The sequence below is a fragment of the Lampetra fluviatilis genome, chromosome 4 (genome assembly GCF_964198595.1).
Source record: "Lampetra fluviatilis chromosome 4, kcLamFluv1.1, whole genome shotgun sequence".
Lineage (NCBI taxonomy): Eukaryota > Metazoa > Chordata > Hyperoartia > Petromyzontiformes > Petromyzontidae > Lampetra > Lampetra fluviatilis.
The window spans coordinates 19,962,371-19,977,399 of NC_136278.1; the positions used below are offsets into that span (position 1 = coordinate 19,962,371).

Genomic DNA, 15,029 nt, shown 5'->3' on the forward strand with positions numbered 1-15,029 from the left:
GATTTTGCACAGCAAGTGAGCGGTGACGTCACATTTGTGATGTCACCCGCATGCGGCAGCGTCACGCAGTGTGCCTGTTGACGTCACGCATCCCCTCCCCACCCACCGCGTAGGCCGTGTATTAATCCACGACAAGAATCCAAGTCCCGGGCGAAGCCGGGTAGTAAAGCTAGTACAGTATAACTGAACCTGCAGTTTAGAAGGTATGGCACAATGAAGGTGTTGTGTGTGAATATTTTCTCAATTTCTTGTAGGGGCAAGTAGCGAACATATTAAACTCGTTATTTTGCTAAGTTTTACTGTGGTGCCTCGACAAGGAGAAACAATGCAGTGGGAACTTTCCACAAAGACCTAATTTTTATTTTATTTGGCAAACGTTCAACTTGCTGCCCTGAGTAATGTGTTTCTGTTAAGCAATGTGAATAAATTGTATGCTTCACATACACCACAACCATTAATTCAATTATGACCTAGTCTTCTACTTTAAGATGGCTACCAAAACCATCAACCTATGGAAAGTTCAGAACCCCGTTTAATCACAGGTGGCTTCCTGGATTTATAATCTAGCATTTTAGAGTCTCTGCTTAGCACTCTAATCTCTGAGCTTCTAAACACGTCCAGAATTGACCCCACTTTGAACTCTCATAAGTAGAATATCACCCTTTGTTACGGAATGGCATGTTGAAGCAGATTTTTGCAGAACTACTGAGATCCCTTCAAGTTACCTTATCCGTGCTAGGGGACAGTACTGTCCCACTTTCCCTACAACAGAGGACTGAGTCGCATGGCAGTCAAGTGGACATTTAAAATTCTGTAAAGCTGAAATGTAGTCAAACTAAGTGGCAAATACAATTTAATTAGATGTTTGTGCTGCTTTTGGTGACTCGACTAATACTACAAACTCACGATACTTGAAAATGTAATTTAACCACAGGCATCTGAAACTCCGATTCCATCTCAGGATATCACAGTGACGATTCATCTCTCTTAACATAAGCCACCCAGCCGCCTCTCAAGAATCGAACTTCATGAACGAATTTATGCTTTTTTACACCCAAACTATATGTAAGGTACGCATTAAAACAAAAATATTTTAGCAGGTGTAAGGCCGACTGAGCTATATAGCATTTTTTTCCAAATGCGACCTGAAATTCATGGCAGCCAAATAATCTAAACGCATATTTTTAAATGTGGAGGGAAAACCACGCAACCACGGGGAGAACACTCCAAATATACAAGCACGAGGGTCTGGATCAAACCCACGACCGGTATACCAGGCATGGTAGTTAACGTCTCGCAACTGTGGCAGATCTCACATTCACTTTGAGTTGAGCACGAGGCGTGTGACCACCGTGGTGTGTGTGGCCACCCTGACTGGGAGCGCTCTCCGGTTGCCCAGGTCCCAGGTGGGCATCGTGGAACCTCGGCGTGTTCGTGTGCATCCGCTGTGCGGGCATCCACCGCAACCTGGGCGTGCACATTTCGCGCGTGAAGTCTGTCAATCTCGACCAGTGGACGCCCGAGCAGATCCAGGTAGGTGCCTCCAAGCTGCTGCAACCACGGTGTCTGCTGCATACGCTCGGTGTTGGGGGGAGAGACTGGAGGACAAATGCTGTCCGAACCAGAGAAACACGCTCAGCCATGTTTCACTCACTGCCTCCCCGCGGCTAATGATATGCTTCAAACTGGCTCCTGAGCCACAGGTATTCATCATTAGTAAATATTTTGAAGGCCTTCATTTGGCTTTTTGAACCGAATGCTAAGGGTCTTATTCTATCTATCTCACAATGAACCCTAAAAAATCGTAAATATTTTCATTATTTAGCCAAGCCACCAGCATTAGAATGGAATTCTGAGGGTCTTGAAGATGCATTGGTTTGGCCTCGTGAGCTTCAGACATTAATGTTCTCTAAGAATCCTGAAAGTGCTTTGATCTGAGTGTTAATGTTGAACCCTAACAATCTCAAAGGTGCTTTAATTTGCCTGCCTGTGCACTGTTGTGCTCTTTGGTAAGTGCTTGCTAATGTGTATCATACTGTGTTTTTTGTGTAAAGTGCATAAGGCCTGGCACAATCACTTAGTGGTGAATGGCAGTTGTTGTTATTGTTTGTGTACAGTACATAATACAGAAAAAATATATAATTTTGGTTTTGGTGTTACATGACACAAAATATGACATCACAACTTCCATTCACAATGCATGCATTGAATGGTGTGCATAAGAATTGATTATTTTTTAATTATGCATTTGTGCTAATAAAACTAATCGTATATGAATAGAGGAAATGAGAGAGAATATGAAGCAGACAATGCATGAGACTGTAGACAACGTAAAATAAACATGTTATTCTTCACTCGAGTCATGTCTCGAATTTGTGACAGCTCCATAAATGTAATTGGATGACTCATCACATGCCTGCAGATGAGCCTCCAGTCATCGACGAATGACTTTAACAAATTCCGGGAGAGGATTGTCAATCACTCACTGTCCCAAGAGGATGTTCGATGCATTATAACTGGTGCGCTGTGTGTTCCGCATGCACGGTAGAACATTCAAGAGATGGGCAACAGGAAAGCACGACGTCTGTACGAGGCCAACCTGCCAGACAGCTTCAGGAGGCCGCAGTCCGACCAGTATCCTTTGCCCGGCCCGGCTGAAGAAATGTTGCTGCTGTTTATGTACTGACTAAGCTGTCGCATTGTCCCTACAGGATTACCGGTTGACGCGAGCCCTGCCTTCCTAGCCCCCCGCCACCTTTCACTATGCGTTTGGGCACAAATGCCTGCAACGTTAATCGTATTCGGCATGCTCACTGCTTGTTTCCCTAGAAGCTGGACACCAATGCTTTAGTCCTGACATTTTGTCATTACGAATGATGATAATAATAATGCATGGCAGCATTTTGTAGGAGTACACACTCCTAAGGCCGTTTCCTGGCAAGTCAAGCTCTTAAACCTCAATCTTGATTTGAAGCTCTTAAACCTCATAGATAAAAATCCTCGGATTATGCAACGTTACACTGAGTAGAGTTCTGGACTCACAATTGGAAAATGTTGAGTTGAGGACAGATGCCGTCTCAGCTCATCTCTGCATGATGGTCAATAAAGTAGGCACAAATTTGTGTCTAGCTGCTCAAACAAGCAATGGGGTGGTGCTCATCTCCTTTGTTGGCCCTGAACCATTTGCTGAGAATGCACATTTTTATGCTGAGGACTAAAAAGTGATTCTCATTATGCATCCTTGAGGGGGATGATGAGTTGAATTGTTCCCTGATCTGAATTTTGAATGTGTGACCTTCCAAATACGAGTCTATCACTCTAAGCACGGTAATATATGGTGCGATTTTTTATATTTAGTCAATTAAATTAAATATCAATTGATAGTTATTGGTCCAAGTGCTTCTGGATGAAGGCTTCCCTGTGCCATGTCAGTCACGGGGGTTGTTTGACCATACTTAACCATGAAGGTCAGTTATGTGGTGGGGTAGCCAGGACTGGTTCGGATATCACTCACCACTGATGTTAGCATTGGCAGGGAATCGAACTCTGGCCATTGGGGTTCATAGAGAATGCGCTTTACCACTGCGCGAATGCGTTGCCTGTTAATTGCATACGCTCACGAATGCAGGCATACACGCACGAGTGCCTGTTCAGCACCTTTCGTGTCATTTAGCAAATGAAGTCACCGTTCACATTTAGGCGTGTTCTACATTAAATATTTAAAAGATGGTTTTAAATATAAGAAGATATTCATGTTTTCTGAATAATTTACTAATGTTTTGTGTTTACTGCTCTGTGTTGGAATTACTGTTTTGTAAAAGTATTTACACACTGGCAGTGTCTATCTTGGCAACCCTTAACCGCTAACCTACAATTTAGTGCCGTCGAGATTTTCATCCGAGACAAGTATGAAAAGAAAAAGTACATGGACAAAAGTTTGGACATTAATGCTCTTAAGGTCAGTAATAGTAAGATCGCAAAAATCCAATTTATTCTCAACCTACTTGTCCTTGGCATACAGATCGACAGAATCGATATTTTTTTGGTCGCCCAGACAATAATTACTGTAAACTGAAGAGCGTACAAGCAATAACTTCACTCCTGTGCAGTTTCAAAGTTCTTGTGGGAGTTTACACACAAGCAGAATACTTGAGGCTCTGCATTTTTGTGTGTTTATCAAGCTCTCATATTCACTGGGTCAATATGGCCAAGCTTAGCCACTTGTTTGTTAGGCAAACAGTGCAATGGTAATGAGTACTGACAAGCAGGCTACAGTAGAGAGGACGCATGGGGTGCAACGATGCTGCCACTTCAAGGGAAGTCTGACAACGCACTGCATGGTGGCTGTGCTTTTGACTTTCCCCAGACATAATAACAGTGGTTGTTCGAAGGTGATTCTGGCTCCTCACATGGGAATGTATTTCCACCACTGATTCAGGGCTTCCAATGACATTGGTGCTGCCCCATTGCTCATTTGATCAGAGCAATATCTAGACTTTGAATTGGAATTTTTAAACTTTCAATTGTTGATAAGATTTGTGAGTTATGCTATAGGACCAAATTATTTTCAGTTCAAATATCCAGTAATCCGTGTTAAGCTGAACGCTGTTCATCCTCCACGTGTCTCTGTGATTGAGAAAGGCACATGAAAGCATGTTTGCTGGGGACGTGGCATGCTGTACAAGGTCACACGGGTGCTCTAGAGGCACTCGATGAGTGCACTGGAATGGGGAATATAGAATGCATTGACGTAATGAGCCAACTAAGCTTTAGCGCGACAAACACATGAATACATATTCTATGGTTCTTTAGGTAAAGTCACATAGATAGAAAAAAAATAATAGCAATAAAATAATAAAAATTAAAAGAAAGTGAAAAAAAAATGTATTCACTTTATTTAATAAAAATGAAAATAAAATGAATAAAGATGTATTTGTATTCACTTTATTTAATAAAAATGAAAAATTGAATAAAGATGTATTTTTTATTCACTTTATTATTTTATTGTAATTTTTTTATATCTACGTGACTTTACCGAAAGAACCATAGAATATGTATTCCTGCAGTCACGAAAGTTGTAAGTCAAAACATGAATACATGTGTATATGGTACCTTTAATGGGATGTTGGCACATCTGTGATTGCTCTTCTGAACATAGTGATAGATAGTGATTGCTCTTCTGAACATAGTGATAGATAAAGCAATTGCCTTGAAGGACTGACATAAACCGGCGCTCTCGTTTTCTGCCAGTGCTGAAATGTCATTTTCTGCTTTTTCCCCATGTATAGATTAATACCACCCTACCAGGCAGCTGTGTGTCATAAGTGTACAGAACTTGCCACTGAGCCAGAGTAAACATGTCTGATGGTTCAATTCCTGCCACAGCCGCCCGGAAAAACTTGCAGATAATTTCTAGTGTTGTAACCATGTGTGGGTCAGTTTCCTCGCTGAAGTTTATTTGTAGATAATGCTAAGAGTGTCTTTCCAAACTCAAGCGAGGGTTGGGCATTGTTCAACTCCGTTCTTAGCCTTGAGCCTCTGATGGAAATTCCACATTCCTGTGGTGGTAGGTCAGTGTCTACACCTAATACTGTATATTAATGCAACTACCTATTTAATTTTGGGTGCCAAGCTGTATAATTTTGGAAAAATACTGAATCTTGGTGGACTCAGTAAATAAAACATTCCAATTGAATTGAGAACATTGGCTGCCAGCAGCGTCACGCTAGGCCGGCACCTGCGCAGCTCGCAGCGGTTGCTATAAACATAAATGTTGTGGTGCTCAACTGGACTTGCTTGATTAAAACTGTGCCCTGGTGTGACAGGTACGATGTGAAGAGATGTGTTTAAATTCATTTTTCAGTTCTATGTCTGGGTAATTGGAACCTGTTACCAAATCTGTTGGCTTTGTTGCCTGTCATTACACTTGTGCTGAGAGAAGGCTACTTTTGAAAAGTTACCAGTCTCTCATCATGGCTTACTTATTAAGGTTTTTTGTGTAACATAGCTGAATGTTTTCAAAATAATGTAATTTTATAAAAAAATTACTTTTGTGATTAATTGCTTCAAAAATGTCAAACTTTCCCTGTTCAAACGAGCCACCACCATTATTTACCCCACTGGCTCGAGTACCATCGTTTAACGGGAGACGCTTTCAATTGTGAGTCTAACCACAGTGAGACCCATCCTGTTGCATTAGCATAGCACTCAACACTGCCAGTACTTTTCTTCTTTATATGGCTGCCTTTGTCATTAAAGCTTCCAAATTTTCCGGGAAGCTTGACCGGGATGCATGATGAGCCCTGTCTACGTCTCTGTAAATCCTAATCACTGCTCAGGTAGCTCCGTCGTTTGCCCCCGATTGGCAGTCGAGCATGAAGCCCAAAAATATTTAGTAGAGGCGAAAACATGATTTTTTTCAAAAGATTGGGGACACTCGAACAGCCTTCCGACTAATAGGGGCAGTCCCAGTCAAACTGGGACTTTTAGTAGCCTTGTGCATGTTTAGTGTTCACTACGCGCGCCATGCGCCATGCGTGACAAATGTGCGCCTTTCTCTCGCAAACAGTCCTCGGCTTCCTCGGCGTCACTATCAGGAGAGAGCCGAGTGGAGGTATTGTCACCCTTCCCTATTTAAGCCACTGAAAAACTGAACGGTGCATGTCCTGCTATGTAAACGGCTGGGAATTCATACATTTGTTTGTTTTAGAAACATGAAAAAAACGTATTTGGATTAGGTTTTTTTCATGCTAGCTATGCTTGCATGAAAATATTTACCAGAACTTATTTGGCCAAGTGGCACTGTGGGCAGGGGACTTGACTCAAGTTGAAAAGTTGCAAGTTCAAATCCTGGTTTGGGGTTGCAACTCAGAACATTATATCTCCCAGGATGAAAAAAAAAGAATCAGTACTGCTAAAGGAAGTCAACCATGTTTTCCCTCTAGACTGGCCTCCGCTATAAATGTGGGATTTCCACAACTGGTTGGGGTCCGTCAAAGGATATGAGACACCATCTGACTTCCAATTGCGATTCAAGAGCTCTGACCACAATTCCACAGATCATAATGTTTAAATAATGCCACTTGTAGCATATCATCATCACCAGCCATTGTTTAACCACTGCTGGATCAAGGCCATCCCCCACCCTATATTGCCATCTCAAATGTGATGCCACACTCCATTTTACTCATGCACATGAACTGATCTCATCTTTGTTCATCCTTTTGAGTGCATTCTCTCCTTTGGCTGCCGTTCTAAATTCACTCTTGTCCGTAGCTCATCATCCCGTCTATCGATGTGTTTCGTTGAAGCTCACATACTTTTCTTCAGAGGAGATGTAACTCAAAAGCAAATGCTTGTCGATGCCTACATATGCTGTGTGTCCTGCTGTCTCCAATAAAAGTTACAGGTTTCCTTAATGATAAGAAATATGATAACATTAGAGCACTCTGGTGACATCACAGATGTCCATATGCCACGGTATGGTCCCTTGCTTGATCATAATTTTAAAGTATTTGGATTATCATTAACAAAGCTAAAACTTTACGTATTACACAGATCCTTTGCCCATCCATACAAGCTTAGAACGAATTGTTTTTTCGGTTACATTTTCCCAACAGTTGGATGCTGTCTCTGATTTGCATTTTTCCCTGATTTATATGACCCTCTTTTTCACAACATATAAACATGCTAAGAAAGCAACATGTAAAGCAACTTTGTCGATCTACATTTGACTATCATTTCACTTACTGAAGCTGATTAAGTGTTTTGTGTGATTCACCGCAGATTAAATATAGCAATCCAAATTAAGTGTTCTTTTGTGGTCACTCGTATACCAGTGGCTTAAGAATGGTCAGTGACTTGTAAGTGCCGTTGCTTCGCATATATGTATTGTGTGCATCTTACATATGTATGTATGTTGAAATTATTTTGCACCGTATGTAGCCAACTGTGCTAATTGTAGGTGCGGGAGAAGGATAACTGAACACAAAAAGCAGTTTTAAAGAAATTCGTTTTCAATCTAGATTTAAAACTGCATAGCTCCAGTGGCTTACGTGACACTTGCCTTATTTCCTACAGAAGGAGAAGGACAAACGGGTGGAAGAGAAGAAAAAGGAGAAGCCAGTTCCCCTCGGCAAACCCAAAGCCGTGAGTCTGGGGGACACTGTTAAAGCAGTTACCTTAGAGATGAGATATGTACTGTAGAGGTTGTTACAAGCTCGAGAGGCAAAGGCATTGCTGTGGTTTACATTGTGCTGGTGCTAGTGGCTGAACAGGAACTTGCAGTGGTGATGAAATCAGGTAAAGCAAACTGCAGCTGATATAGCATTTGTGTGCCCACTTGTTTACACGTGTGTTGTTTTGCCATTGTACAGTTTTCTTTATCATTTACACACAACCGTGCACCATTGTGTGTGCGCGTAAGAGTCTACACAATGCAAGTGGCCACATGTGGAAGTTTGTGTGGATATGCAGTTTTGTTTTTGCACTCAGCGTATTGTGTTACACAATGAGCATAACACTTGGCCTTCATTATGGTTGTCACCACAGAGACACGTGTTTCATTGTTTGACTGGGAAGTTATTTCACAGGCCATAACCCAATACATCTCGTTCATGAATGTCTTGTATCTCAAGTGCTGGTTTGTGCTGTCTTCTGTGTAGACACGTGAGTGCTTCACTCTCTGTCTTCTCTGTTGAAAACACACCAAGAGATTTTATTTTAAAAAAACATTATATCTAGGTCTGTTAGTGCAAAGTGAGAGTAATAGATTTAATCGGGAAGGCAGCCAGAGGTGGGGGGGGGGTGACCAAGAGGAAGACCTTAATCCAGATGGTGTTGATGAAACTAAAATAGCAGATATTGGTGGTTATGTGTCGACTGCAGTGGCTCAAAAATCTAGCAGAAGGCAGGAAGCGATGACAGTGTTTGGTAGGATTGGCAGCAGTGGCTGTGATTAACTCTTGACCTTGTGCATTGTGCTGTCATTGGTGACTGGGCTGGCACCACCACGCACACAAGATTTGAAGTTGCGGTCTGGGATGTGAAACCCAAGATCTCAGCACTGCCGGCTCAGGGCACCGACTTGGGTGTAATAAAAATTGAGAATACCGTATATTATTTAACACTTACCATGTTTTTGGAGTGTGTTCGGACAACAATATGAATTTCCCAGGGGAACAGTACCACAATAGTTTTTTCTACGCTACAAACCCTGAGGCCTGAGTTTGATTCCTAGACACTGCTAACGTGAGTGGGGAGCAATATCTGTAATAATATATCTCTCATCAACCCACAATGACCAATGAGGTGGAGTATGGTCAAACAACCCCTATGACTGGCAGACGGTGTGTTACTCCTAGTACGCACGGTGGATTTTCTCCTGGTTCTCTGATTTCCTTCTGCAAGCTAAGGGGCCATCCATTTAGTACGTTCTTCAAAAATCTGGCAAAACTTGACCCCTCCCTGTACGCACGTTACTTTTTACCCCCCCCCCCCACACCTGCGTACATACGCTTGACGCACCCCCCCCCCCTTATTCTATAGAATGGCCGATATTTAATCCACACAGAAACGATCAAAGATTAATAACTAATTTGAAGGCCAATATAGACATATTATTATTGAGGCTCCACACCCCCCCCCCCGTTTCCTATGTGTACGTACATTGTCAGTAGACCCACCATACGCAAGTGTACGTATTTGGGTTAACTCCCCCTAAATGGATGGCTCCCAAACACACCTTATTAGTGATGACAAAATATCTAAATCAAGTCCTCTGAAAAAAGTATTGAGACTCGGCGAGAACTTTGTGGATAAAGAATTGGCATTGCTGGTTGTATCCGCTAGGGCTGGTGTTAATCAGTGGCCGTTTCTCCTTGTGCTGTCACTTCCGGGTTCAGAAGTCTCCTGAGCAGCAGCAGCAGCAGCGGCCACCAATTCCTTTACCAAAGGCAGCAGCTCCACCAAAGCCAGCTGAGCCTCCTGTGGACCTTCTCGGCTTGGGTAAGTATTGTAACTTCTGAAAGGGAGTCCACGTGAGTTGTCCTGGCAAGGGTATTTTGCCGTTTTGATCAACATGAATACTCGTAGGGTAGGGCAGGCACAGCGCGGATGCTTGCAGGGTATGAGCGCTCGTTGACTTCAGCCTTTTCTTCCCAAAGCCCCTCGCCTTGGTGCCACATCTTTTTATAAATCCTCTCTTCCTCTTTCCCGCCAATCTGATTGTTTTGGGTTGCCCCCCCCCCCACCAATCGCCTATCCCCTCTTTCACGCCCCTTTCGTGACCCCTACATTAAATCCTGGCATGTCCCTGCATGACCTCTACACTTCCATAGGCTTCATCAATCAATTTGGAAGTAAATAAAATAAATAGATGTCTTTTGTGTTCCTATATATAAAATAAAATGCGTCTTAATCTGTTAGCTTATTGACCTTTCCAGACTTCCATGAAACAGCATTTGATTGCCCTTTGGTTCAATCAAATGCTTAGAATTTGATTGCTTATTTTTACCAGGAGCATGTTTTCTTAAACAAATGCTGCTGGTTGATGTAAGTGTAAAAATCCAATAGACGAATAATTTTTTTTGTGGAGATATAGGATGCAAGTCTGTATTTATTTACCCAGAATAATCCGCTGCATCACAATGAGTGTTTACATTGTGATGTTATTTGCAGTTGAATGTTATTCCTCAATAATGTACAGATTGTACAGATTGTACATTATTATGATTTGGGATTAATGTCTTAAGGATTGTATTGCCCACTTTGCAGAATGCAGTAAAAAAATACGCTTGCATACATTATTGGGAATTTAACTTTTGATCTTTTGCAACTTATCTCAGGCAAGTGGCCACCCAACCTTCTGATAAGACCATTCGGTTGCATTTCTCTCATTGAGGTCAATAGTGTGTCAGTAGGGAATATTAGCAACGTTTTATAGTAAATATTCTTGGTTATTTCGGTAAAGTCACGGAAATAGAAAAAAAAATCTAAAGAATTTAAATAAAATACAAATAAGAAATATTCTTTTGGTCTTTCGGTAATGTCACGTAGATAGAACAATAAAATAATACAAAATAAAAATGAAAATAAAATTAATTAAAAATAATAAAAATATCACAATGTTTCGATCGCAACACAGGCAATCGTCATCAGGTGAAAAAAGAAGGGGGAAAAGCTGCTGAGGCAGGCTGTTTTAAAGGTTTGAAATTGTGTAGTGCAAGGGTCCTAAACGAAGTGGGCGGGGCTAGTAATGTTAAAGTGAGAGAGATTAGCATGTCAATGTAAACGGCGGCTGTGTAAACGAAGTGGGCGGGGCTGGTGATGTTAAGTGAGAGAGATTAGCATACTCCTTGGTTCTTTCGGTAAAGTCACATGGGTATAAAATAAAATAAATCACGACGTTTCGATCACAACACAAGCGGTCGTCCTCAGGCGGAAAAAATATAATCCAGCAGTGGAACTGCTGAACCAGCGAGAGAGCAGTTACAACAAGGTTATATATGTGGCGATGGGCAAGCAAGCGGGTCTGATTTGGAAAGGAATTCCACCCCCGGACGCAAGCACCTCATTTGTGTTAATGGGGGAGAGAGTATCATGCCCGCATATGCACATAACAGCATTGTTAATGAGAGATTAGCACCCTGAGAGTGCAATCCAAAGGACGTGTGAGCATGAGAGTGCAATCCAAAGGACATGTGAGCATGAGAGTGCAATCCAAATGACATGTGAGCAGGAGAGTGCAATCCAAAGGGCATGTGAACATGAGAGTGCAATCCAAAGGACGTGTGAGCATGATAGTGCAATCCAAAGGACATGTGAGCCTGAGAGTGCAATCCAAATGACATGTGAGCAGGAGAGTGCAATCCAAAGCACATGTGAGCCTGAGAGTGCAATCCAAATGACATGTGAGCATCAGAGTGCAATCCAAAGGACGTGTGAGCATGATAGTGCAATCCAAAGGGCATGTGAGCCTGAGAGGTGCAATCCAAAGGACGTGTGAGCATGATAGTGCAATCCAAAGGGCATGTGAGCACGAGAGTGCAATCCAAAGGACATGTGAGCATCAGAGTGCAATCCAAAGAACATGTGAGCCTGAGAGGTGCAATCCAAAGGGCATGTGAACATGAGAGTGCAATCCAAAGGACATGTGAGCATGATAGTGCAATCCAAAGGACATGTGAGCCTGAGAGTGCAATCCAAAGGACATGTGAGCAGGAGAGTGCAATCCAAAGCACATGTGAGCCTGAGAGTGCAATCCAAATGACATGTGAGCATCAGAGTGCAATCCAAAGGACGTGTGAGCATGATAGTGCAATCCAAAGGGCATGTGAGCCTGAGAGGTGCAATCCAAAGGACATGTGAGCATGATAGTGCAATCCAAAGGACATGTGAGCCTGAGAGTGCAATCCAAAGGACATGTGAGCAGGAGAGTGCAATCCAAAGGACATGTGAGCCTGAGAGTGCAATCCAAAGGACATGTGAGCATTAGAGTGCAATCCAAAGAACGTGTGAGCATGATAGTGCAATCCAAAGGACGTGTGAGCATGATAGTGCAATCCAAAGGGCATGTGAGCACGAGAGTGCAATCCAAAGGACATGTGAGCATCAGAGTGCAATCCAAAGGGCATGTGAGCAGGAGAGTGCAATCCAAAGGACATGTGAGCCTGAGAGTGCAATCCAAAGGACATGTGAGCATGAGAGTGCAATCCAAAGGACATGTGAGCATCAGAGTGCAATCCAAAGGACATGTGAGCATGAGAGTGCAATCCAAAGGACATGAGAGATTTTTCGATTTAAAGCTTTCGTGACTGCAGGGATTCATCTTCTTGGTTCTTTCGGTAAAGTCACGTAGAAGGGAAGTAATAAAATAATAAAAATAAAACATAATGAAATGAAATAATTCTCACGACGTTTCGGCTACAACGCAAGCAGCCGTCCTCAGGTGAAGAATGAGACACTACCAAGCTAGGAGCTTATATATAAACTGGGTTGGAGGTGGAAGAGCGCCTTAACAAAAAGAATGTGCATATGAAGAGGAATTTAGCATATTCATGGCAAATGCGTAGGAGGTGGGCGGGGGGGGGTTTCAAAGTCATATTATGCCAATGCATTATGCAGGATCAGCAGCACCAAGGGGGGGTGCAGGGAGTAGCATTAACAAAGGAAAGGAATGTTATTGATATGTAGCTGCAGTTACTAAACAACCACGTAGAAAACTAAAGTATAAACTACATAAAAAACTAAAGTATAAACTGCATAGCACCATCAGTATACTTACTATACTCTACCATAAGCTGAGTTACTAACAGCAAGTAATACATTACAATTCTATGTCGTAAAAATTATATAATATGCTTCCATCTAAACTTTATTCTCTTACATCACACGAGCATATACCGTACTATATACTGCCATAGATAAACCCAACATTAAATTATATACTGTATTACTATAAACCTTATACATTTCAACATAACACTATGTATTATTCTACCCACCCTAATGTGTATCGAAATGGTTTATTACGTCCTTCCAATGATTGCTAAGCCAGAATCCATCTTCTCGGATAAAATTGTCTCTGTGTTTGTATATGTGGATCGCCTCATGAACGAATCTCTCATGATAGCCAGATGGCTTGCAGAGAACCTCTGTCTTGGAGAAGTCAATGTCATGTGAGCCCACTGAGTTGTAACAGTGATCTGCCACGGCTGAGGTGTTTGTCCTACCGTGTTTCAGGTCAGCTTTATGTTCACGGATGCGGTCCGAGACATGTCGTTTGGTTTCCCCAATGTAACTGCTACCACAGAGGCAACTTAGTTTGTAGACACCAGGGTACTGTATGTCTGGAACCACATCTTTTACAGACGGTACCAGATCACGTATTTTATGTACTGTGTTGAATCGGACCTGGATCTTGTGTTTAATCAGGATTTTGGAGATCTTTTTTGTGACCCCAGCAATGTAGGGTAAGGTGATGGTCTTGAAAGGCTCCTCAACAGGATCCTTCTTGATGGTTGGAGTGATGGCTTTGCGGATTGTGTAGTCGGAGTAACCATTAGCCTTAAGAGCTTGGCGTACGTGTTTGAGTTCACTGGAAATGTGTTCATTGTCGGAGATGCATTGGGCTCTATGATATAGAGTCTTGATGAGAGAATTCTTCTGGGATGGATGGTGGTGGGAATCCGGTTTTAGATAAGCATCCGTATGGGTGGCTTTCCTGTAGACAGAGTGGCTCATTGAACCATCAGGTCTCCTTTTGATTAGGACATCCAAAAAGGGTAGCTTGCCATCATTTTCGACTTCCATGGTGAATCTGATGGCTGGGTGTATGGAATTGATGTGGTCGAGAAATTGGTCTAGAGCAGGCCGGCCATGTGGCCAGATGACAAAAGTGTCGTCTACGTACCTCTTCCATAAGGTCGGGCTTAGAGTGGCAGTCCGGATGGCGTCCATCTCAAATTTCTCCATGAAGATGTTGGCTACAACCGGAGATAGGGGGGAGCCCATTGGGGTGCCCTCAATTTGCTTGTAGAAAGTTTCATTCCAAGTGAAGTATGTATTGGTTAAGCAGTGTCTCACCAGGGGGGGTACCCCAGCATTCAGTCCTTGATGAACCAAGTCTTCAATGATTGCGATGGTGTCAGGTACAGGAACCTTGGTGAATAAGGAAACCACATCAAAACTGACAAGCAGGTCGTCTGGGGACAGGGCAATCCCCTTGATTGTCGATACCAGGTCAGTAGAGTTTAGTACTGCAGAGGTGGTTTTTCCAGTGAAATGCCGTAGGATTTCAGACAAAAAACGAGCCAATTTATAGGTGGGGGAGTTGATAGTAGAGACAATGGGACGAAGAGGTGTATCTTCTTTATGTATCTTTGGCAAGCCGTATAATCTTGGTGGCCTGGCTGCAGAAGGTTTCCGCAAAGCCATCACTCCAACCATCAAGAAGGATCCTGTTGAGGAGCCTTTCAAAACCATCACCTTACCCTACATTGCTGGGGTCACAAAAAAGATCTCCAAAATCC

At 42.6% G+C, this 15,029-nt stretch overlaps 1 protein-coding gene across 2 annotated transcripts in view; it reads left to right on the forward strand.

Annotated features, from left to right (window-relative positions):
* The window catches only part of LOC144931639 (stromal membrane-associated protein 1-like), a 38,651-nt gene that overhangs the window by 5,275 nt on the left and 18,347 nt on the right, over nucleotides 1–15,029 (forward strand). Inside the window, exons 2-7 of one of the 2 annotated variants that reach the window (XM_078855741.1) lie at nucleotides 1,400–1,533; nucleotides 2,549–2,634; nucleotides 3,880–3,958; nucleotides 6,569–6,613; nucleotides 8,080–8,148; nucleotides 9,903–10,005. In XM_078855741.1, coding sequence (XP_078711867.1) covers nucleotides 1,400–1,533; nucleotides 2,549–2,634; nucleotides 3,880–3,958; nucleotides 6,569–6,613; nucleotides 8,080–8,148; nucleotides 9,903–10,005 — 516 coding nt within the window. The remainder of the gene's footprint in view (nucleotides 1–1,399; nucleotides 1,534–2,548; nucleotides 2,635–3,879; nucleotides 3,959–6,568; nucleotides 6,614–8,079; nucleotides 8,149–9,902; nucleotides 10,006–15,029) is intronic. The other variant, XM_078855742.1, reaches the window with a different exon arrangement.